This window comes from Micrasema longulum, unplaced genomic scaffold (genome assembly GCF_059751315.1).
Source record: "Micrasema longulum isolate JH-2025_06_02 unplaced genomic scaffold, ASM5975131v1 h1tg000402l, whole genome shotgun sequence".
NCBI classification, from domain to species: Eukaryota; Metazoa; Arthropoda; class Insecta; order Trichoptera; family Brachycentridae; genus Micrasema; species Micrasema longulum.
In genome coordinates, this window is record NW_028277602.1 from 647,930 (window position 1) to 674,811 (window position 26,882).

The window sequence follows — 26,882 nt, forward strand, 5'->3', positions numbered from 1 at the left end:
TTGTAATACTGAATAATAATTTCATCTTAGTTTACAGTATTTATTTTAAAGCAAAATACATAAATACGGCAATCTCATAATTTAAAAAATAGATAGTATTGTATTCTAACAATGGAATTGTCATGATTCCAACAGCATACATTATGAGGTTGTGGTAATATCTAAGCATAAATATTAGCTGCTATAATATTGTGTTTAACTGTGCTTATATTTTTAAAGATAGATTATTTTTAGTTTCCTCTTCACAACCGTTTTAATTTAAATAAAAATACAAATTTTGAACATTTAATACCACAATACAATCTTTTATAATTATCGAAAAACCTTAGTTTAAATAAAACATTCAGCTTTTAAAATAAAATAGGATTGAAATATATTAAAGATTGAACAATTGAAATGAAATGGAAGGAATCAAACTAAGATCAATTCAATTGTTATTTTTTAAAATCTTTGATACATATTTGACTACATATTTATTGTCTAGGACTAACAGCTCATCAATTAAAGACTAGTTTCAAATAACTGAAGTGACTCTAAATTCTAAAGACAAGCATAAAATTAATTAGCATCACTAAAATAAACTAATGATGAATGAACATCACAGAGCAAAACTCAAGAATAACAAGTTTATTTTTATGCAAATTTTTTAAGTCAAACATATTATGTGATATGATAATTTGATGTCAACAAAAGAAGACAACTTCACACTCGAATATTATGTTTGTTTACTAATCGTTTACTTGACTCTCAAGTACCCTTGAGTTTTAAAATAAGCATAGCTTTACACTGTGAATTACATAATAAAATATGCAAACTGCAATCGTGCATCGAAGAAAAATAATAACAAATTATAAATACTCTAACTGAAGAGTAATAAAAACTCTTTTTTATATTAAATTTTGCCTAAAACAATAAAGGAAATGAATATATTGCACTTAATAATAAATTTACTTAACCTAAAGGAAATAAATAAAATATATATACATAGTATAAATGTTTGACTGCATACATACTTAAATAGACACATAAAATGGCATTAAAATTTCTAAAAGCAAATAACAATAATAAGAAAGAATAACATTTTGTAAATACTAATTGTTATAAGCTATTAGCAAACAATATTATATTATTAATCATAAAGTTAGACGAGGAAAGCACAATTTAAAAAAAACATATTCTCAAATTTGTATGGTTTACTGGACTAATACTCTACGGCCAAGATTTTATTTGTATATATGAGGCAAGATCATTTATTCGCAATGATACAAGATTCAGTTTTGTACATAATCTCCAAACAGAGGTATCCAAAAAACACATTAAAAATGCAATAACTGTAAGGTTTGCAATAAAATAATATTTGTTTTGCAATACTGTTTTATATTTAGTACATTAATTTAAGCTGCTGAATTGATTTGAAGTGAAATCAACAATATATTTGATTAAATCTATATTTAATGTACTATCTTTGTGATTTTTGTATTAAATCATTTAACTATGTTTTTTTTTTATTTTGAGTAAAATCACTATCTATAACAACCCCTAAAAATGTTTAGTGATGGTTTGTTTCTAAGCCTTATGTTCTGAAATCGGTCGGCATATTAAATTTATTTTAGTGATTTTACACAAACTATTATAAATATTAGGTGTTAACATAAGTTGTGTCCGTTTTTCTGAAATTTAAAAATGAGCACCAAAAGTTAAACAAAATGGTAAACATCATTCAAATTTTTTTTTTTTCTAAGATATTGTGTTTGCTTTTACGTTAGATATATGTATTATTTTATTTGATTACAAGCCTTCAAAGTGGAATGAAAATGTCAAGTAGACGAAAGTGAGCATTCTCGACACCTCCTTCTGTTCGCGTTCAATCGAGAATTATTGACTAGTTTGTTGTAATTTTTTTTGTTATGTCCTCTTGTTCTCTTCATTTGGAAAAAAAAAACACACTATTTATGTTAACACTACTATGTAGCTATTTAAAATATATAAATTGAATCGTTCATAGAAAAACAATACCTTGTACCCCACCTATTTATCAAAAAATATTTGGTGGTTTTCTGTTCAGAGTTTAAAAACAGGACAAAAAAATCTTTAATTTCAAAAATATTTTTTATTCGTTTATTTGTCATGATAAATTATTATTGAGATATAGTGTAATTGTTTTACCAATACAGTACTATATTCTTTATTCAACATTTTTAGCAGCAATATATTCTATAGAGAGAAACACGAGGGTTATTGCATAGAGCGACAATCAAATATGAAACCAAAGTTATATAATATGGTAATATCAAGACAAAACACACAAGCATTCATAATCAAATTTGTAAATACTGAGTTTAGATTAATAAAAAATCATGTAAGATATGAGGTATTGTTTTATCATGAGCATGACTTCTGTGAAAATCTGTCCGCTAAAATTAGGAGGCAATCAATAAATTTTTTATATTAAAAATGAAAATAGCAAAAGGCGTATTATTATATAGGTATTGTGTAACATGATAAGTCTTTTAAGGATACCTCTCCATGTTGGAGTATTTATTTCTTGCTCGGTGTAACTACTCTAGCCGCTGCAGCACCAGTGTTGGTACAATTGCAGATGGCCTCGAACAGTCTGACGATGAATCCGCGTGCTCTTGTTCCGATGCGCCTTTTCAAACCTGAAAACCGAAGAATAGGCTGTTATGAATATTGTATATAAATATGAAATACTGAAGTAAAAGTTCACCTATTATATAAATATTTTACGTCGACCTTGCCAGGAATTGAATTCGGCACCTCAGACATGATAGACATACGCGCTGACTACTAAACCACAAGGCAAATTAATATCCACTAAATTTCCATTCTCGCCCAGGATTCTGGTTCTATTTCATACACAGAACTGTATTTAAAAACTGTACCCTGTACTACAGGGTGCTCATCTTGCTCTTTTGCTATTCAATCTGTTCATCAATGATATAAAAAATTGCTTTTCTTACTTCATCAATTTGGCTCTTTGCTGATGACACTAAAATTCTCAAACAGATTGACAGCCCTTCCGATTGTTCACTATTACAATCTGACTTATTGTCTTTTAGCACCTAGTGCTCATCCAATAATCTACATCTCAACTTAAGTAAGTGCAAGGTTATGAGATTTTTTCGTCTGGAAAATCCAATCATATACGACTATTCACTGAACGATGAAATATTATCATCTGTGTCTACTATACGAGATTTGGGTATTATACTTGACAGTAAACTTTCTTTTACAATTCATATTGAACATGTTATCAATAAATCCTTAAAACTTCTTGGATTTACTAACAGAAGCACAGCTGACTTCAAAAATATCAATACCCTTAAAACTCTCTTCTGTTCCCTAGTTCGCCCGCACCTAGAATATTCCTCTGTTATCTGGTCTCCATATTATGATGTTCACATCAAGAATATTGAATCAGTTCAACATCGATTTTTAAGAAAGATAGGCTGGAGGTTGGGCTTATCCAGAGACCTATATACGTATAATGAGTTAGAAACTACCTTAAATATATCTTCTCTTCAAGACCGTCGAAATAAATCCGACCTTATAGTCCTATTTAAAATTCTCAACTCACTCTATGATGCGCCTGAACTACTGAGCTCAATAAAATTAAATATCCCAACTAGAAACCTCAGACAAAACTCACTCTTTCATACCGATAAACATAGAACTAACTATGGTTTTCATTCCCCTATGCCCAGAATTCTTAGGTCTGCCAACAAACATACCAGTCTTGATTTCTTTGATAACAAGTTGTCTTCTTTCAATCGATCACTGAATCAAATTCAATTATAAACACCTCTCTCCCGCTTCCACTCCCACAAAGTCTACTGTAAACCATTGAGTCTTTCTAATTTTGTTATAATAATTTTCTATGTATAAATGTGTCCATAAAAATGCCCATTGGGCGTATATATAAATAAATAAATAAAAGACAACTACAATATTTTGTTTTTCTATAAAATTCTGTGTCCAGGCGGATGAAGAATACCGTTCTGTATGTGAAATACAACCAGAACACTGAATAAGGAAACTGAGCAGAGATAAATTGATTGACAGATTGCATGCACCAATGTCCCGATTGTGTCGCATTGTAAACTCGAGACAAGATCTGGACTTTTTTGGTGTAAGTCATTATAGATTAAAAAAACCACTAAGATAGACCAGATCTTGTCTTGAGGTAGTAATTATTTCTTATTTTTTATCCTAGCTTCAATTTTATTTAGTTGTATTTTATTTCATTTGTACATTTGGACTGTATAAGTCCGTCAATAAATAAATAAATAAATAAGTTCGCCTCGTGTAGTGATTGACGCATTTGCCTACCATTCTTGAGGTCCAGGGTTCGATTCCTCGAAGGGTGGACGTGAAATATTTTGAAAGATTTTTTGAACTGCAATATTTCATTGTTCCTTGACTGGCACCTGAAGCGTAAGACTGATCACCTTACCTTCATGTAACAGATGATCAACTATGCTGCGTTTAGTTTACCAATGCAGTGCCCTGTGCACTACTGGATGCGGAAAGGGGATTGATGATTATATCTGAGTAAACTCATGCTAGTTAAAATACTCAACTGACACTTATCAGTGTCCAAATAAATTGTATTATTAAAAAAACACATTTCATTGTATTGTTTACCGATAAATTGCTGTCAGTATTACCTAATACCATAGAATTAAGAATAGTCCAGAAATTGCATGCGCACATAAAACAGAAGACGACTAAACTACTCATAAATGAGTAGATTTACATTTTGACCCATTAGTTTCTTTGTAGACGTCGCTCAGTACGCAACTCCTGATTTGAATTCAACTATGCCGTGTTGTGTCCCTTTATAGTGTAGAAATACTGCTAGGATCTTAAAGAAACAGGATGCAATCACATTTCATAAGTAATTAGCAAATAAATGTGTATATAATAAATGCATTACTTAAAAATTGAATTATTTTTCCATCTGTCAGATTATCGAAGAAACAAAATGAACATTTCGTTAGTGTTGCCAGGGTAGTAATTTTTTTTACCCTACTTTGCTCATCTAATGGACATTTGACCGACATTATTTTTTAAACATCAAATATTATTTAACATGATATAAAAATATCCGTTTTATGTAAAATAAAATTTGTTTTATATTTTAAGTTTAAAGTTCATTAATTCAATTACTCTTATTAAATGACCCTTTACTTATCTACTCTGTTGTGTCAATCAATATTTCCGCGTGCACAATAACATTTTAGAGAAATTAACAGATTGCTTTTGTTTTACCTTACATTTGTGTTATAATTATATTTTTTCTCATTGTGCAACATTACGCGACGCCATCACGAATGCGCGCGGCGAAAGTGGGGCATGGTGGGGGAATTATTGGACACAGTCCGATGTATTCAAATATGATTCTACGCTCCTTCTGGACTATTCTTAATTCTATGCCTAATACTTTATTACGATTAAAGAATATCATTGCTATAGTTTTGAGAAATTACTGTTTCCATTAACAAGTATTATAAAACTTATACATATTATTTAGAATGCAAACATTAAATGCGATAGAAAATTATGTTAAATAACATAATATTACACGGGGTAGAAAAGGGGCTAAGAAAGGCTAACGAATTCCGATTCAATCAAAAATATTTTCACTGATGTTACCCACAAAATCTGTTACAAAAAATAATCTACTATGAATATTAATGAATTAGTTGAATGAATATTTAATTGTTACCAGAATTTACAGGAAACAGATAACAATAACATTAGACAATTTGGAAATTAACAGATGTGTGTTATTTTAGATATGTATTGACCTATTTTTTAAGAACTGACATTATCACAACTTGCGAGTAATACTAACTATTTCAATATAAGTATCATAAAATTCATCCATATTCATGGTTTGATTCAATACTTAAACATGATAAATGTTATTCAATTGAAAAATTCTTGGTATCCACATTATGGTTTTGAGTTGCGCAGTAAAACAATAGCCTTCGTAGCAGAATGCTATAAACAATAATTATAACAGTGACTAACTTGAAAACTTCTAATAAATTACTGATAAATTCTTACACACCAATCAAATAATACATCAAATATTTCAGTCATATAATACTCATAACCTTGTCTGCATGTAATTCCGTGTCCTATGCAAAATAAAATTTGTTTTTTGGATAAGAGAATGATGATTTTCAACATCATTTTTTTACTTTTCAGTAAAGCATATAATAAATTATTTAAAATTAATTTTATGACTAAATAGAGATACAATAAGGTACAATTTTACTTTTTTTTTTAAAATACTATAATAGCTTTATTGAATTTTGCTTTTCATATTTAAAGATAAAAAAAAGATTTTATCACTGTTTTCAACATTTCATTAAGTAAATTTTAATAAAATTTATTTCACATTCGAAGGGTAAGTGCAGTACGTTCAAATGTTTAATGATAATAAACCTAGTAAACAATTTTTGTTTGCGTTTTACACACACTATTAATAATTTAATTTAAAACTCTCTGCCACGCACACTTACACAAAGGCTATTAATGATTTGGGTGGACTGTACACAGCAATTATATCATTCATAAGACCAAAAACTATAATTCAAACCAAAATAAATACTGACTTGTTCTTACATTTATAAACTACAATGCACTTACATATTTATTTAAACATTTCTGTTTATTACAATATTTGAGTTTGTCCAAATGTTTGTGGACAAAAGACTGGATTTCACCCCCTTGGGAGTCATTAAGATTAACAAATTACAAATCCCTGTTGTAATTTGTTAATTTCTGTTTATATTTTTTAATGGATATTTTAATTTTCTTTCGACATAAATTTAATTTGTTTATGCGTAACCACCTAAAAGGCTACATTAAAACGTAATAAATAAGGATAACAATATAAAGTAAATCAATGTAATAAAAACTACAATTTTACTGCAACATCAATAAAGGTTTCAGCTCTTTTACTACATAAAATATTTTAAGGGACTTTTGGACGTGTGTGTAATTAAATAAACAGATATAGATAAGAGAACAGAAGAAATATGGATGTTTAAACATTGGTAGAATGGTTAATGTTAAGAATAATAAATAAAGGGTATCAAAATAATAAAACCAATTTTTGATACCTCCGATTTGTTGAAATTGATTTCCTTCTATGTACCGCCTAGGTTGAGCAGAACATCTACTGTATTTTACTCTCAAAATTCTCAAACGGTAGCTCAATATAATATACCTATTAAGAGAGTACAAAACACTGCCATTGAATATGCTTCATATTGTATTGTTATATATTTAATTTATCACTGCCCGACTACAAAAACAAAGTTATCAATATTTTTTTGGCAAAAAGAGGTAATCAACTTCAATAGATCGGGTTAAAATGGTTATTATTTGCATAGTGTAGTTGGTTATTTTATCGGCGATCATTATGTCTAAAACCGCCTAGTATAAAATATGTAGGTTTTTGTTTATATATGTACATATATTATGTATTAATATCTCATATTTTATTATTATTTTATAAACACTCTACTCTTTCAAAAATATATCATGTAAATGGCAAAAATACCATATATAAATAAATAAACCATGTGTTAAGTGGCCTCACTTAAACCAGCCAATGACGGGTCATAAGCCCTATTAATTCCTAGACTTTCATCTATATTCCCTTCTCAAAAATGTTTTCTGTCTGTTGCAATAAATTTGAAAAATACAATTTTGAAGATTTTACAAAACATGGGTTTGACTGCAAGTTTTACATTTTTTCCTGTTTGTCTTTTTTTAGCTCGATTTTATGATCTTATCAAGAGTTTTATTTCTTTCTTAACATTTTATTAATTTTATTTTATTAATAATTTCATATAAATTACAAAAAAAAATAACGCATTCCTAATTCTATGAGGCCAAGAGCCCTGTGTTGAGTTGGGATACAACATAATGGCAAGTGGAAGCATGCACATTATTAAACAATACCAAAAATAAAAATTATTCCATATACATATATTTTAATAAACATCTGGACAAAGCACTTAATAGTATATAAATCTATGCAATATCTCGCAGCAGTCTCCTACAATTGGTCTCTTTTCTTGGACAAATTCCAAACTTGTAGACTTCTCGTGAAAATGGCTTTCATTTTGGAGAACTTAATATGTTCATCCAGGACATTGAACACTCTTGGGGCCACAAAAGATAAATTTCTCTGATAAAAAGGCGTATGTGTTTTTGGTATTACTTTTTTTTTTTAGTAGACAATTATACTACTACATATATTTTTTTATAATATCATATATAAATTTAATACGTATATTTACATTGATGATTCCCATTACGTAAAAGAAAAAACTATTTTTGTGTACATAATGAGGAATGACGTCTTACAATAATTTGTTTATTTTATTTTTAATTATTAATATTTTTAGTATAACATATAAATCACAAAAAAATAATAAACGGTGTTTTCAATCAGTGCTACACAAAAAATAATTATATTTTCACTGCTTTCTTTATGTTATATTCCTGATTCCATTTTTTATTTCCATTTTTATTCATTAAAGAAAAATATTCCTCTGTAAGTATTATGATGTTTTGCTGTCATTGTTTTAAATTTTTGAATTAAGATGTTACCAGTTGATCTAGGTCGCACACTTACATTTTGTGACATAGAAACACTACTATTTATGTTGTCTTTATGGATTTGAAGTAAACAATTATTTTTAAATAACGATTTTATATCTAAAACCTTATTTTTTTAAATAATTGGACAGTGGGAAAAGTAGACGGTTTTTTTAATACAGCTTAGGTAATTAATTTTTGTATTTTTTCAACCTGTAAAATATTTGTTTTAAAAGCACCACCCAATTATTCCGTACTGTAATATGGATTGGGCTAATGCAAAGTAAATTGATTTTAATTTTTCGGTAGTTAATATATTTCTTAATTTAATAAATACATATATAAGTTTCGTCATTCTATTTATAATATTATTTATTTGCTCCTTCCATTTTATATTTTTATCAATTATTATGCCTAAATATTTTATGCTATTTTTTTTTAGTGATTCGGAGGTAATTATCATTATGAAACTGATATCCTTCATTGCATTTTGTAGTGTGGATACAAATATTTATAGGACGTATAACTTGTTCTTTCAATGTAAAAGTGATGTAATATGTTTTTTCAATATTCAGAGACCAAATATTGACATCGAACCATTCTTTTAATTTATTAATATCTATATTTGATTTCAAATTTATTGCATCCCATGAAGATCCCCTTATAATGAGTATGGTGTCATCATTGCATACATTAAAATACTGTCTAGCATAAAATAGCAATTGAAAATAAAACTTATGATTAATATTGATAAACACAATCGCCAATTAACCCTTCATTTATTAAATAATACTTGTTGAATTTCATAAACATGTTATAATTTTTTGTAAGACTATCTTTGCTAAATAATAATTATGTAAAAATATAAGCATTTTGAATAGATGATAAAAAAACATACCTTGTTCAGCAGCTAATGCCTCCTGTAACAAAATAAACACACCATTTAAGTTAAACAAACAAGATAAGATAAAAAATTGTTTACACGTAAGCAATCGAGTATAATTAATTTTTATTTTTTATTTTTGCACTTTATTTTTTATATATTTATGAACATAATATGAACTACATAATCATAAACCTTGGTCATAATTAAAATCGGACTTAAGATATTTTTAATAACTTATTTAAAAAACAGGTTCCAATGAGGCTCAAACGCAGATAACGTAAGTTTTTACCATGACATCAATTAAGAGTTAAAAGAACAAAACAATGGTACAAAAAATACACTTTTGCATGAAATAAATTGGAATCTAAAACATAAAACAATTGATTGTTTAAATTTGAAAATAGAATATGCAGTCGAACTTGGTTATAACGATCACGGAAATAGCGAGATCTCGAATGTAATGAGAAAACATCCGTTGACATTTTAGTTTATAATTTCTCCATACATTTTATTCACTTCTATAACAAGTAGAGATGCCACGAATAATGATTTGGCCAAATACTAAATGCTGAATATTCGGCACTTCTTGGCGGCCGAATGTTCAGCAAAAGATCTGTCCATTCCGCGCATGACAGGTTGCGACCTGTCTCATTGCGGTGCGTGCGGGGGTGACGGAGCGGGCGTATTTGTTTCATTTGCGAGTAGATCATGTCGTAACATGCTGCGTTATTTATTCATTATTAAACCACATTGTGTTACTAATAGACCTTATTAGTAATTAATAATTATTAGTTCTTTGCCCATCATGGCACCATTTGATAAAAAATTGCCTATTTGGGAATATTGTGAGATTTGTAGTCAAGATAAAAAACTGGATGTGAGTTTGCTGTGTATTTATGAAGAAAAGCATGATTGTTTGCGACCAAAAAATGCTGAAAAAATTGTTTTCATTCATCACAACTTACCACTGATAGATTTTAAATGTTAAACTATTCATTTGTGATTAAAATAGATACAATTTTTAGTAATACGCACATTTTTTTCATGATTTGGTATTCGGTATTCGAAATATGAACCTAAGTAATAAAATCCAAATGGGCGGGCTAACTTAGGACCGATGTCGCTGGGCGTCAGGACCGGATTACGTTTATGACACTATGCAAGTGTCTAAGCATCTAATGGTGTTTTCGCCAACAACATTGAAAAAGTACCACATATGTTATGGTTGAAATTGTGTGTAAAAAATCCGAGCTTTGCGAAGTTTTCCTTAACAGGCTTATTTTCAAATTATCTGTATGAATTATATGTATATTTATTTGTTTACTTAAAGAAAATATGCGATTGAATTGAAAAAACCCCTCTGGTTTTTATTTATTTTGTTCATTAACGCCCAAGGGGCATTTATAAAAAACATACATGCTAACATACTTAAAAATAAAACACAAATAAGTAAATGTACAGAAAAAAAGATGTGAAATTATAAAAGATATGATAGCAAAAAATTAAATAAAGCAAAAAGAATCAAGTTAAACACAAAAATCAGTAAGTATATGAATGAAAGATGAATAAGATATAAAATAATTAAATGAATTCTGGAAAGCAAACAAAGTAAATAAAATGTTACAGTAAGCAAGAAAGAAAAATGTGAGTAATGTAAATAATCAAGCAAGAATATTATCACAAAAAAAGAAGAAATAAAAAAATATGAAATGCGTGTTTGCCAATATAATGCGAATAAGGTTAATTAAGTATTATAGCAAATAAAAACAAGTATAAGGTAATAAAAATATTACTAGTATAACAAGCGAATTCAGTCGGTCCCGTTGTCTTCGTAATAACCAAGTTCGACTGTAGTTTTATTTTTTGTAATACTGTACCAAAGTGAGTGTTTACGTAGACAGCAATAAATTTAAATCCTAGGAACTTATCGTGGAACGTGTTTCAAGTGACAAATGGAATGAACTCCTCAAATAGTGGAATAAGTCATGCGATTGAATTGTATTTCAACAAACACTATGAGAATGTTTTATTCTACAGGTCGTAGGTTTCTCCACATGGCTATTTATATAATTTCAGAAGCCTTTGAAACATATCGCTGGCCCAAAGCAACAGTGAGATAACTCTGAAGAACCTATTCTCAGATAAGCGGACTTTGAGGTGTGCGAAGGGTCTGACGGAATTTAATTATTTAAAATAGATTATGATTACTATATTTTCACATAGGTTAACTATCAAACTTCAATATTTTACTATTTGAAAACATAAATTTATTTAAGTTATTAACATATCTGCGTGTGTATTTCAAAATCGGAAGTTTCGGGTTTATCTCACTGTTGCTTTGGGCTAGAGATATTCCATAATAAGCTCCCATCTAATATCACAGTGAGAAAGTACCTAACTAAAAAATTCCAAATACTCACAGCCTTCGCCTTCTCCTTTGCTATAAGCTTGAGTTCTGCGTCCGCTTTTGCTTGCTGTATCAACTCATCGATAAATTCAGCAGCCTGGCGCAACTTTTCTGGATCGCTTTTAAACGATGCCACTTTATCCTCTAATAGTATTTGCTCAGGATCCACCAATTCTAAATTTAATTCGGACTTCATTTTCTCACTGTTTATTTACCCTTTTTGAAGCATACAATTATCAGTATAACCGGATCTCTAGAACATTGTCTGTATATTTTTGAATTTTTGCTAGTATAACATACGAAACTGAACAGCTGATCATAAAGTAACTTGCGAATTATACTAATGACCGCATGCACTCATTTATTGAATTTAAACTTATACATTAATTATTGATTTTCACTGACAGCCATGATCGTACGATGTCAAGTAATTGCATTTAGCTGCACTTGACTAAAATTAATAAATTGACACCACTTCTTCACTTTAATTAAGAAGTTTATTCAATTGTGAAATAAACCTCTTCATTCGAGACACACAAGCGCTCTTCACTTCACTGCGAGAATTACAATAATTCTTTACAAAATTACCGAATTAACGTATTGTTAGATATTTTCTGACAGCAAACAAACAATGTTGCCAAAGTTTTTTAAAATGTGAATTTTTACCGACGTAAAAAAAAATATTTTTTAAATCTTTTGACAAACAAGTGTTTTACAAAGAAGAAAGTTACGAGCTTTACACAAAAAATATAATGTTCACTGATTTTGGAAACTTACTTTGAAGGAAAATGTTTTTAAAATCTTATGGTAAATATATGACTTTTACTAGACTTATGTGAAGCTACATCCCAGCAGTATATTATGTCGCCACTAATTCAATGAGCCACTCAATTGAATGGCTAAGGTGTTTATTAAATTTCAGTATTCAATTGAATGGCTAGGCAGTTCGTTGAATGAATTGAAATAGCTCAACGTTCAACGTGTTGACTGTTTGAAAGCTAGCTTTTCGGAAACGGCTTAACTAATAGCACCGGATTCGATTAGGATAGATTGGATTAAATTATGTAAAAAAAAAATTTTTTTTAGAACTTAAATGCAAAAATAAAACAATAATTACTGTCGTATCAAAATTAAAAAGGCAAAGTGGCGTTTAGTTAACACCTGTAGAGGGGTTTTAGTTTAACCCTTTCATTAAACGTTGCTTTCAACATTTTGGCTAAGTGACCGTTAGTCATTCATTTGAATTCCGGGATTTAATGAGCAGCCTAGCCGTCCAAGTGAGTGGCTTATTCAACTTATTTATTTATAAATTTGTATAAACCACTTTAATTTTTTTAATTACACTTTGACCGGTTTCGAGGTTACTACCTCATCGTCAGGAATTTAACTAACTTATAATTACGCGCGTTGCTATTTATAAAATAATTTTTTTTATGAAAAAGACAGAAAATTGAAAGAAAGAGAGAGATTAAAGTAAATTTAAAGTTAGAATCAAAGAATATATAAGATGTCTGATTAATAATAATTTTTCAGAATTCGCAAATCATCTTATATCCGAAAACCATGAATTTAATCAAGAAACGGGTGTAGAAATTTCGCATGTCAATAAAAATGGTTTTCATTTAGATAATTTAGAACGATTCGAAATTAGTAAAGCCATTTATCAAAAACTTTAAATAATAAATAATTAATTGAATTTAACTTCGAGTCCTCTTTTAAAACAATTCCCGTTATGATTTATTTTATCTTCTTTCTCTCTCTTTCATTCAATTTTCTGTCTCTTTCATACAATATTTTATTTTATAAATAGCAACGCGCGTAATTATAAGTTAGTTAAATTCCTGACGATGAGGTAGTAACCTCGAAACCGGTCAAAGTGTAATTAAAAAATTAAAGTGGTTTATACAAATTTATAAACAAATAAGTGTAAAATGTCATACCACAAAGTGAAAAATGTTTTTGATAACAATAATAGCTTATTTAACTATTTGGCGCAACATATACATAAATATGTTAGGATCTAACCAATTTTAGCTTGCCTTTTTTTACAAGTTTGAAGTTTCGTTTCTTGTGTATTTGTTGTAATCTCTCCAACTCTGAAGGCGGTCTTACCCTTGGCTATCAGTGGCTTATAGCCGTGGGCAATTAGGTATCTAGCCGTGCGTTTCAGAAAGGCGGGAATAAACAAACATGTGCTTGACATTTTGATAAAGATCAATTAATACAGACCCGAATTATCGGTTCATAAAATTATATTATCTTTTCTGGGAAATAGTTTAGTTCTAAAAATAAAACGTTTCACTTACATTTGTCCTCACGTATTCATAAAAATAGCCTTACTTGCATAATGGAAGCGATGGAGGCATTTTGTGCATCTTTACCTAAAATTGTAAGTCTCCTTAAAACATACTTTTTAGTGCTCATTTAAGCTTATTTTATGTTTTTACAAATAAATTTGTTTTCAGGAACTTCACGCTCATTTAAATGGTTCGTTAAGCGATTCGACGTTTGAGAAATTACAAGAACTAAAAAGTAATAAAAACTTGAATGAAGAAAATGATACATCCCAGTTTAAAATAATTCAAGGCCATTCCCGCACACTCTCACAGTAAGGGTTTCACTAAAACAAATAAATGTTCTGTTAATTTAGTCTAAATAATATGTAAGATGAGGGCTTAAACCCATACCAAATAAATTTTAATTTTGTCAGCTCTGAAATAAAATAATATGGACTTCCGGGCATTTACAGAAATTATGACCTTTATTGACTGGTTTATGTGACCAATTTACACACTGTCTAATACTCACTATTCTGCATATGTTTAAACATTCGGATTTCTTTTATTCTTCAATCGATTAATTTTGGTGAAGTCAAAAAGCTGAAACTGTTATTGATGTGGGTGAGATTTGTTTGACTGAATTAATTCGCCTACTAATATAGGCAATGCCTGAAAATAGTTTTCAATTTTTATACTTCTTAGACTAGTTGGTACTTTGAGCTTTTCTATTTTTTTGTAGAGAAGAGTTGGATTTCATTCCATAATTAACATTTTGCAACAGAGATAAAAAAAAGAAAAGGAAATTAGAAGTGTAAGCATTTACTTGGCTTATGATCTGTTCTTGACTGGTTTAAATGGTAACGTTATACACTGTGTAACATTTACCATTTTACCTATGGTTCAACATTAATATAATATTTTCTATATAATGAAAATATTAATCTTTATTTGTTTTTTTTAATCAGATTTATTAGTAGGTACCTATTTAATATAAAATACATGAAAAAAATATTTATCTATTATTTGAATAAAATATTTGATATAATGCAACGGTTCTTGAAAAGTGTTCCGCAGAACCCTGGGGTTTCAAGAATTAGGGCGTGTTGTTATAGAATTGTATAATAATTTCACTCTTCACTAAATTAATAATATGTGCAGTAAAGATTTTTAATTCAATATAGTCTTTCTTTTCAAGTTGAACATTACAACATGCGAACAATAAGGTGTCATGGGTCTTAAAAATATCATTTTCGTCAATTTACTTTTTTATTGTCGAGATGGAGTTCTGCCAAAAAAAGGTAGATCAATTAGGGTTCCATAGCTATAAATAAATTGGGAACCGCTGATATAATATGCGTACTATATTTGTATGCGTTTATTTAATTAGGTACATACATGCCCAGGGCCAGTATATTTAACTTTTCTAGTATCTCCCTCTACCTCGGTATGGCAAATTTTGATCTACCAAACTGTCGATACGCGCTTTCATTATGTCATCTCAGACGTCAAATGATCAAAGTCAATGAATAGGTGGTGCTGAAACATTACTCCGCATTCAATGTTGAACTAAAATGAAGGAATTTCTCTTTTGTATTTTAAATAGGCTTCTGTAATAAAAAGTGGCCACTTCAAAACGATTTAAAATTTAAATAAATCGTAATGAAAGCAAATTTTGCTCGGCGGAACAACATTTTTGTCACTTTGAATGCGTAGATATGTGTGCATACCGATGTGCTTATCTCAAAACTTGAAGATGGGAACGGTAGTAAATCTTCATGATCACTCATGAGAATTTATCTTTAACTATACCATCATAATGGGTAAGGTATGTTACTTTAGTGTGTAGATGTGTGTACCGTGTACCTACCGATGTACCTATCGATGTACCTACCCAAATCTTGAAGATAGACGATCGGTAGTGTATCTTCATAATCGCTCGGGAGAATTTATCATTAACTTTACTGTCATGGTGAAGATATGACTTCTGTATCTTCCGATTGTAATTGCCTCCCTGGCAACCCAACATCTGCCCAAATACTTATATATACAGTCAAACTCGGTTATAACGAGGACAATGGGACCAACTGAATTTGCTTGTCATAAACATTGCTCTTTATACCAGAGACAGGTCTTTTTAAGCCCAATCATCATTGCATATTGTCATGTAAACAAATTAATATACACTTGTAATTCATACAGATAATTAAAAAAGTAAAACTATCTATATGGATTATTTATTGAAAAGGGTGTTTTTACACTAAATATATTTCATAGTTCCTGGACTGGTACCTGAAGCGTGCGACTGATCATCTTACCTTCATGTAACAAAAATGATTAAGATACGCTGTGATTGGTGTGCCAGTGGTGTGCAGTGCCCTATGCACCATTTGGTGCGGAAAGGGAATGATGATAAACATTGGTGGGGTGACCATCTCAAGGCAGTTTTTGGGACCCAAATCAAAATTAACTTTCTTACAAATAATAAAATGAATCGAATAATATTTTTTTTTTTTAAATCGCTCTATGTTTATATTGGTGTTTGAATCAAGTGGTATTATAAATGTACAAATTAAAATTAATTATTTTATTTAGTCAAACTGTGTTTGTCTTTCATTACAGATGCTTCGCTTTATTTGGTATAGCGCACGCTTTGACAGACACACCGGAAGCCGTGAAGCTCGCCACTGTTCTGACCTTAGAAGAGTTTGATAGTGATAATGTGGTGTACCTGGAACTGCGATCTACTCCTCGAGCCAACTCCAACATGACCAAGGAGCAATACGTACAAGCTATGGTGGATGCTATTTTGTATGTTTGAACATCTCTTATAATATACATAAATTTTTTGTTTTTTTTTTCTTCAGTTACAACACGGAACACTCAGGCTTGAGAAAAATCACAATTTAATTTTTGTGTTCTCATCGCAAATCGGACCTGGAACCTTCCGTGCGTAAGTCAAGCATCTTAACCGCTACACCATGGAGGCCGCCTTATGTGTTGTATTTATTAAGACTTTTAATAGGGTTTTTTTACGTTTTTCATATTATAATTTTTAAATAAGCCAAAAATTATGATGGTAATAACATTATTATTTTTTCCATTTGACATTGAATAAATTTTCTACACAGGTTCAAAATATGCATATTTAGAATTACTTGAAAACGAGATATTTCGCGCCCTATGTATGTGAAATATATGAAATATTGGTCAGTTGAATCTTACCCGCATCAATAAAGATTTCAGCACTTTAACTTCACGAAAATTAACAATTGGAAGAATTTAAGACATATGGATATTAAAATATAGGCAGAATGGTGAATGATACACAATGTGTAAAGTGGCCACTTAAACCAGTCAATGAAAGGTCATAAAACCTGTAAATGCCTAGAATTCCATATTCCTTTCACCAAAACGTTCTCCATCTCTGTTCTAAAATGTTAAAAAATGTTAAAAAATGTGTTTACTATATCATTTATTTTATGGACAAATTTTGGCAGTATACCAACTATATGTACATACAGTGCATTCACATGTTTAGTAATGCTATGTCAATGAGTTGACGACAGAATTCAAAAAAATAAAATATTCTAGTGTGCCTACTAACACAAATAAATCTGTATGCTTACTTGGTTCACCAAAAGGCACTAACACATTAACATAGGGTTATTAAACATTTGAACACACTGTACATCAACATCTCTTTTAACAGCTTTACAAAATCAGGAAGTTCAATGATTTTTAAAACATTTTTTTGTTTGTTTAATAGACTATCAAATTTGGCCAAACATTTAAATAATATATTTTTATGCATCGTATTATCACTATGATTTTTTTATGTTTTGTAATTTTGAAATTACCCTGTGTGTGACGTCACAAGTTCTCTTTGATGTGTTCTGCTGTTTGGTGGATAGGCTTCCCGTAAACCAGAAATCTATCACAACATTCTATCATTGTTTGATTTGGAAAAACTAGTGACGTCGTTCAAAGTAGTCCATTCATTCATTTCATTTTCATTTAAATACTTTTTTTTTCCATTAATGTTCAAGAAATCCATACAATTAAATGCTCTTAGTTTTTAAGAAAATATTTTTATACTAAATTTCCCATAGCATTGAACTTCCTCGTCGTAGTTCTGATGAGTTAGAAGTCATTTTTTGTTTTGTAGGGAGTGCTCGAAACGTCTTCGGATGAAAACATTCCTCTTGATTTCCATTGACCGGAGAATCTCTCCAGATCAGGCTAAGGAGACTGTAAAAGTTGCCATTGAAATGAAAAATAAATACCCCAATCTAATTTTGGGACTTGACCTGAGTGGTGATCCCAAAATTGGCAACTTTAGAGACTTTGCTGATATTCTGGATGAAGGTCGGAAAGCTGGTTTAAAGGTAAAAACTTTAATATATAACTTACAACATGAACATCAATTTCAGCCTAGTGGTTAGCGCGATTCCCTAGCATGCAAGAGGTCTCGGGTTTGAATCCCGACGTGGTTGACATAAAATATTTATTTTGAAAAGGGTGTCTTGCACATTAATATTACATAGCTCCTGAGCTGGCACCTAAAATGTATCACTCACCGTATTACCTTCACTTAACCAGAAAAAAATTGAGACATGTTGAAATTGAAGTACCAATGCAGTACCATATGCACCACTGACTGCGGGCAAGCAGTCAGCGATGATGATGTTCAGGGTTCAAACTGTCAAAGGGGACGCAGTGAGTCACATCTTGCTAGAGAGTGTGATTCTATAAAATGCTGCGAAACACCCAAACATCGGTAACACTACTGACTAGTTTAACTCGTTAGCGTCCACGTCGCAAACCCTGGCAAAAAGATCCCAGTCATGATGGTGTGATCACAGCAGATAACGAGAGCATGAAAGCCGAGTTTCTCTAAACCAAAACCAACCAGCTAAGGTATGATAACCCTGACAGAAAAATCCACCGGAGAAGGCGACGGGAGACCACTCCCAGGATAGTTGAGGACTAGTTCTCAGTAGCACATGATAGAGATGCTTTCACTGCAGTGATCGCCAATGTTGGGAGACCTGACAAGGCAACGGAAAAAGAAGAAGATGATGATGACATGATTTGTTATAATTTTCAACTCGATAGATCGTACAAGGTTTTCCTGTAATTTAAATTATTTAATACCAAAAACACTTACAACTTTTACTCAGAGAAATTTCTCTTTTGTGGCCCCAAGTGTGTTCAATGTTCTGGAGAAACATATTAAGTTCTAACATAATAAATTTTTAGGTTTAATTTTTTTTATAAATCTTGGGTATAAGGAAATTTATGTTTTCAAAAAAAAATATATATATTAAGCCAAATATGTAAGTATTATAAATTTTTGTAAAAGGCAGATTTGCCGTTTATGATAATAAAATAATTAAAAAAAAACAAAGTCATTTTCAGGAGAGGTGTACAAGTTTGGATGTTGTCTAAGAGAAGAGACCATTGCAGGAGACTGCTGCGAGATATTGCAAAGATTTATATACTATTAAGCGTGTTGTCCAGATGTTTATTTATTTATTTACATACATAAGGTTATTGTTTTTTGAGACAATAAGTCCCAACTCCATGGGACTAAAAGTCCTGTGTTGAGATGGGAGGAGTAATTATATGACACAGACACATGAGTATATCACCACAAATATAGGATTAGAAACATAAAAAATAATCATAAAAAATATTTTTTAAAAACACAAATATATAGCACATCAATATGGTAAACAGTAATATATGTTTATGTAATAATTTTTATTTGTAGTATTCTTTAATAATATGCATACTTACACTTTCTATTATGTTGTATCTCAACTCAACACAAGGCTTTTGACCTTTGGCTTTTGGCCTTTGGCTTTGGACCTTTTAGCTTTTGGGATATGTTATTATTTTTTGTGAATCATGTATCTTTGTATGATAAAAATATAAAGCTTCTCTTATTATCGTGTTCAAATAAACTGCAAAAAAAACTACCACAAGAATACCTTAAACAATGTAAAACTCAATGCCAAATAAAATTAATGGTTAGTTCTTAGGTCTGTTGTCCTATTTTCTTTAGCTCTTGCGTCTGTTGTCTTTTATGTCTATTTTTATTTTTGCTTTTATTTAATAATAAACATACTTTCACTTTGCATTATGTTGTATCCCAATTCAACACAGGGCTCTTGGCCTCATAGAGGGAATACATAATACATATGTATTTGCATGAATAAATTAATTAAAATATTTTTTTTAAATAAAGTTTTGCGCTGCAATATTTCATAGTCTATGGACTGACATCTGATTAAGTAAGTCTGATTACCTTACTTTTTTGTTGCAAATGATCGAGATACACTGAATGTAGTGTACAAGTTATCTACAAAGATTTAATAGTTAATAGAAATCATCTCGTTAAATTGAGAGTTAAAATTCTCGCCGTTGTCTAACTTGAAAACCAATCCAATTTTATATTAAAAAAAAAAAAAAAATGCTGTCTACCTCAGAACAGGTATTTCCTATACCTTTTTAGAATCGACAGTACCTAATATGTTTGCTTATATTTTTATTTTGCTTATTTGTTTATTTTTTACTTTCTTTACCATTTTGCAAACAGATCGTAATAATAAAAATAAACGCTCTACTTATAATAAATGGCGATTTTTTCGGCACTGAACTGAACTGAAAGATTTCTGGTCTATAAAAAACTTAATCCTTTCTAACGATATATGTCACTAGTTTTTCCCATACTTTTATTCTCTATTGTGGGCCAACACGCATGCAAAATATAATATTCAAACAAAGCGTATATAGAGAATCGAAAAAATGCCATTGATGAATATTCATATGAAGTAGGTGCATAGAGTATCTGTCGAATAAAGTCGAAAGATCTTCATCGATGGCCTTCCAGGACGGCGAGAGCTCGCAGGTTTAAGTAGAGGCAACTTATGTATAGATTTTTTTAACATTTGCAATTCACAATTTGTCACCCAAGCAAACAACAAACAAACCATCACGCCGTTTACCCGTAAGTGTAGGCAGAGATAATAGAACTCCACACCACTCTATCTTTGCATACAGATCTCGCTTCCTCTACATTCATACATCTTCTCATGCACGCGCGCCGATTATTCCGACTTTTAACATGTCCATCTTCAATTATCTGTTGGATTTGGTCATGCCATGTCTTTCTTGGTCTTCCTCTATTTCTGCATCCATCAACATTTGCATCGTAAATATTTTTAGCCGTTCTTTCGCTGTCCATTTGCTCTACATGTCCTAACCAACATAGAGCTCCTTTCTTGATTTTGTCGATAATGCTATCTCAGCCCTGCATAATGTACGGATCTCAACATGTGTGCATCTATCGTGCATAGTTTTACCACACATTCACCTGAGAGATCGCATTTCGACAGCAATTTGTCACCCAACTAGACAATAGTCTGTTCTAAGGCTAACGAATTGTGAATTTACTGGTTTTCAATGAAACATAGTTATAATAAATGAATATAAAAAAAAAATACACTAAGCATCAATCAAGGTTTAGATAATTGTAGAGTGGATCACAGATACTCAGAACTCCTAAAAATCATGAACAATAATGCCACCTCTATTGTACAGCTCCATGAACCAAGCGAAAGTTCCGCATAAGAGGAGTAAGACAGGGTGATACAATATCCCCAAAATTATTTACACTAGCTCTGGAAGATGTCTTCAAAACTCTTGACTGGGACGACAAGGGTATTAACATCAACGGCAAACTCATTAGCAATCTCAGATTCGCAGATGATAAGTCCTATTTGCTAAAGATGAGAAAGAACTTGAAAACATGATAAACAAAGTTAATACAGCATCCCTGAAACTAGGCTTGAAAATGAATGCTCCAAAAACTAAAGTAATGTGTGATGCAAACCAACCATGTAACATCTTAGTAAATGGATAAATCAACTGAAAAGATTAATAGTCATATATACTTAGGACACGAAATAAAGCTCGGGAAAGATAATCAAGAGGTAGAAATAGAAAAGAAGGCGAGGTCACCATGGGCTGCCTTTGGTAAGCTCTCATATATCCTAAAATCTCCAAAGTATTCATAATACTTAAAGAAGAAACTTTTTGATGCTTATGTTCTCTCTGTACTGACATATGGCTCTGAAACTTTTGTGTTCTTTATCTTGTATGTGTATTTATGTGTGTAAATTATCAGTGACACAGAGAGCCATGGAAAGGAGAATTCTGGGTATTTCGTTGAGACAGAAAAACCAATACATGGATCAGAACAAGAACAAAGGTCACCGATGTGGTCCATAGGGCTGCCAACCAGAAATGGAGCTGGGCTGGTCATAAAGCCAGACTCACAGACTCTAAATGGACCAAAAAAGTCCTAGAATGGCGACCCAGAACGGGTAGAAGAAGTGTCAGCAGGCCTCAGACAAGGTGGTCGGATGACATAAGACGAGTTGCAGGAAGTGGTTGGATGCGGTTGGCTCAGGATAGGGAGATATGGAGATTAAAGGGGAAGCCTATGTTCACCATTGACAAGAGACGGCTAATGATGATGATGATGATGATGATGAAGCATCAATGAGAAATATATTTTATGTTGGATTCACTGCATCATAGCCTGGAGTATATCATAATTTATTTTTTTAGTACTGTGCAGCAATCCACTTGGTTATATTAACTTTAAATGTATTTAAGCTGTTTGTGGTTTTCAAAGAACTGTCCAACTGACTATCCACTCTTGGTGAAATAACACTATATTGCCTTTGGGCGAAGCTCGTTCTTGCAACAGCGGTTATGTAATTTTCAGCTAGAGCACATCTCGTGTATCTGTTTTGCTGGGATCTCTGTTCACTAGTTTTAGTTTTGTAAAACTGGCAAATAGCTGACTTGACAAGCAACTGCTTGACACACAATATATTTTGTTTTGCAAAAAGTATAGAAGTAGGTACAGTAGGATAGGGGTGATACTATTTCTTAAATAAAAAGCAAAATGGGTTCAGTTTTAGGGGGCAGAAAATAGAAATACGAGACTTCGATTTTAATTAGATATAATCAGGCCGTTGTTCTTTTCGCACAGTATTCGGGTAGGCATCTGCGAATGACAGAAAAACCATATTCAAATACTTATTCATCAAACTGCTCTCCCGCTGCATATTCTCTTGATAAATGTTAATGAACATATGAAGCATTCATGTAAAAAAGTTTCTTCCGTAAATACTCTTTTTAGGCCACCATACATACAGCAGAAGTGGAGGCATTCGAAGAGACTTTTGAAATACTGAAGTGGGCGCCGAGTAGGTTGGGACATGTCGTTTGTGTGCCAGAAAACCCTGATTCTCAAAGCCTATGGAACACTCTGCTGGCATCTAAAATTCCAATAGGTAAATTACATGCATATTTGTTTTTTTTTTAAATTGCTGTTATTTACAAAAAATACATGACTGCTCTCATATTCATGTCCTGACTATAGAAATAAAATTTATGTTAAATCTGTGTTTATCAGATGAATCAAAAAGTAAAATAATTGAAAAGTAAATAAACATTTCATCTTTTTTTTAAATGTGGTCAGTTATAAATAAATTCACTGAAATATCAAATAATGTAAAGTAGTTGCCAGATAAGAATGCCTACGCTCACATAGTGACAGCAGTGTAAAAGATGTGTTAGCGTAGGCATTCTTATCTGGCGACGACTATACTTATGTTTTATGACTTTTTCCCTTTTTACAGAACTCTGTCTCAGCAGTAATGTCAAGAGCGGAATAGTAAAGTCATACAATGATCACCATTTCCAAAGCCTATACACAGCCGGACATCCAATATGCTTAGCTGTAAGTATCTTTTAAAAGCATTCATGTTACTTGTCAAGAAAACAAAGATTTCTAATTGATTTCAAAATAAATAAAATGGTAGTAACCTTAAGTCTAATAAATAAATCATTAATTGTATGTTAACAACAGTCAATAAATTCTTGGCTTGGGCCAATAGTAATTACCAATACTAATTAGAAGAGTAATTATTTAGCCACAACATACATACATACCTCCATACACATATATGAAAAATACACAATATAAATATTTTAGTACAAAAAACCAAAAAGTAAAATATTTTGCTACCAATTTAGCTCAAGAAATTAAGTACATCTAAACCATTTTTTATTATGTTTTTAAAAAATGTAATCGGTTAAACTTTTTATGACTCACATTATTAGTAAATACATTGTATACTCAGGGAGTGAATTAGAATATTATTTATTATTATATTCACACTGATTACTCAGACTTTTGACATACCCAATTTCATACGAGACATGTTAAAGAAAAGATGACATTTTCCACTTTTCGTTTTGAGTAATATACATTTTTGTTTTTAGTAATTTTCCCAGACTAAAAAGATAATTTATTATTTTAGTTCATAATTGATGACAGAAGTAACTCCTATGTATATTTTATTGCGGTTATTCAGTAAATTATTGACATATTTTAAATAAAAAGATGGTTTTGATTTTGTAACGTAACGGAGACTGCCAATGTTGTTAGGGACATTGAATTGTTGACATTAAGTCAAAAATGTATGAGATATTGCCATTTATTGTTGTTGACATTACGTCAAAAATGTACGAGATACTGCCATTTATTGTTGTTGCCATTTATCGTTGTTGTTGACATTGAGTCAAAAATGTATGAGATACTGCCATTTATGCTACGAAACCTTTGCAGTTATGAATAGTATTTTTGTTTCTCTATCCATCGCCAGCAAACAGATATTATTATAGCTTGTTTAAACATTTGAGATCCAAATTGCTCTCTAGAAAAACTAAGACCATTTTTTACAAAATTCTCCTCAAACCAGTCATTGTATATGGTGCCGAATGTTGGGGACCAAAAGAGATGTAAACATAGTATTAGTACTGGGAATAAAAATATTAAGGAAGACATTAGGTGCTGTTAACCAAAATGGAATGTAGAGGAAACAGTTTAATTAAAGGCACTATATTATGACTATATTCATAAAAATAGGAAGATTACGATGGTTGTGCCATGTGCACAGAATGAATGATAATCGTACCCCCAATAAAATTATTTATACCACTTCAGAAAGATGACTTAAAACTATTCTTAAAGGTGACAACTTCTGACGATTTTCATCTTCTCCAAGCGGATATATCTAATATATCTGAATGGGGAAGGTGAAACAAACTTAGGTTTGATGTTTCCAAGTGTTCGGTCACGTCCTTCACTAGGGCCCAAAGAACTCTTTTTTTTCGCTACAAAATGAATGACCAGAATCTGATACGAACATCGAGTGTTAAGGATCTGGGCGTTAGATTTGTGAGCACTCTGACATTTCATGAACACATAGAGACAATCAGTGGTAATGCATTGAAGATGTTAGGATTTGTTCTGCGTACTGCCAGGGTTTTCAAAAATACCCGCATACTGAGAACTCTTTACAACTCCTTGGTGCGAAGTAGACTCGAGAGTGGCTCGATGATTTGGGGGCCACATGAATTGAAGTACTCTCTTATGATAGAGAAAATCCAAAAGAAGTTTCTGAGATATATCTACATGAGAGTGCGCGTATTATCCTTGGCTCTACCCGACCGAGTTTCTCCAGGGTATGCTTGGCTACAACAGTTTAGAGATTAGAAGGAATGTGTATTTGACTACACATTTTTATTGATTGTTGCGCGGTATGATCGATAATTCTGAAATTATGATGAGCATTGGTTTGTATGTTCCTGATAATTACCTAAGACAGCGTCAGCATAGATTGTTTCATATTCCGATATTCAGGACCAACCTGCCTATGGTTATGCCTGTTGGAAGGGCTACCGCTATGCTGAACAACATCGCTCTGGATGTTGATCTGTTCCATGTATCTGAAGGGGTTTTCCGGAGCAGGATTCTTCTACTACTTTGACATGAGTCTCTTTCATGTATTTCTTTTTCTTTTTTATAATATGTACGTATTGAATGTATTTTGTAATGTATATGTCATATTTAAAATAAATTAATTGAATTGAAAGGCAGACCAAAAAATTAAGATGGCTGGATGATGTGGAAAGCGACGTAAGAGGAATTGACCTGACGAACTGGAGAAGAGAAGCAGGGTGCAGGGGCTGTAGCGTCACCGATGATGAAAATGAAAATGAACATTTCCTTGATTATACCATGCCTCGGTCAGCTCTACATAATTTTCCCTGAAACCTTTTTAGTCACAGGGTCATCATTGACCTGTTTCTACGTTAAATTTTCATCATTTGAAATTTTTGTTTTAACAGACGGATGACAAAGGAGTGTTTGATACTTCTCTTTCCCAAGAATTCTACATCTGCACCAAAACCTTTGGACTAACCAAAGCGGAACTGTGGTCCCTGTCTTTTGACGCAACAAACTTCATACTTGCAAGTGATTCTGTCAAAGAAGATCTCAGAAAAGTTATGCTGAGTTGTAAACCCAATATTGACTAGAAATGAGAAATAAAATGCTTTTTCAATGCACGGATTAATATTTAATTTCTCCAATATGACATAAATTTTTCCAAACACAAAAATAGATCAACTCTTTACAATAAAAATAATTTAATACAGTAAAAACAAATACGCATGATAATGAACTTTATACAAATAATTTTGACCCCATAGATCTTTGGCAAGCAGTAATTAAAAG

At 31.2% G+C, this 26,882-nt stretch overlaps 2 protein-coding genes across 3 annotated transcripts; one reads left to right on the forward strand and one right to left on the reverse strand.

Moving 5' to 3' along the window:
• Positions 1–1,778: 1,778 nt before the first annotated feature.
• Positions 1,779–12,578, reverse strand: LOC148281878 (uncharacterized). Its single transcript, XM_088225930.1, has 3 exons — positions 11,953–12,578; positions 9,545–9,566; positions 1,779–2,660 (listed from the first exon to the last, which is right to left on the reverse strand). The coding sequence occupies exons 1-3, from the start codon at positions 12,133–12,135 to the stop codon at positions 2,539–2,541; spliced, it is 327 nt and encodes a 108-aa protein (XP_088082056.1). The 5' UTR covers positions 12,136–12,578; the 3' UTR covers positions 1,779–2,538.
• A 1,192-nt stretch (positions 12,579–13,770) lies between these two features.
• Ada (adenosine deaminase-like protein) lies at positions 13,771–26,713 on the forward strand. Of its 2 annotated transcripts, XM_088225941.1 has the most exons (7): positions 13,771–14,328; positions 14,405–14,547; positions 16,838–17,026; positions 18,384–18,603; positions 23,436–23,589; positions 23,938–24,038; positions 26,495–26,713. In XM_088225941.1, exons 1-7 carry the CDS (start codon positions 14,287–14,289, stop codon positions 26,681–26,683), a joined length of 1,038 nt encoding a protein of 345 aa, XP_088082067.1. In that variant the 5' UTR covers positions 13,771–14,286; the 3' UTR covers positions 26,684–26,713. The 2 variants fall into 2 exon arrangements, 1 of the variants encoding a protein (XP_088082067.1); XR_015822241.1 differs by lacking the exon at positions 23,436–23,589 and having other exon boundaries at positions 14,152–14,328.
• The last annotated feature ends 169 nt before the right edge of the window (positions 26,714–26,882 follow it).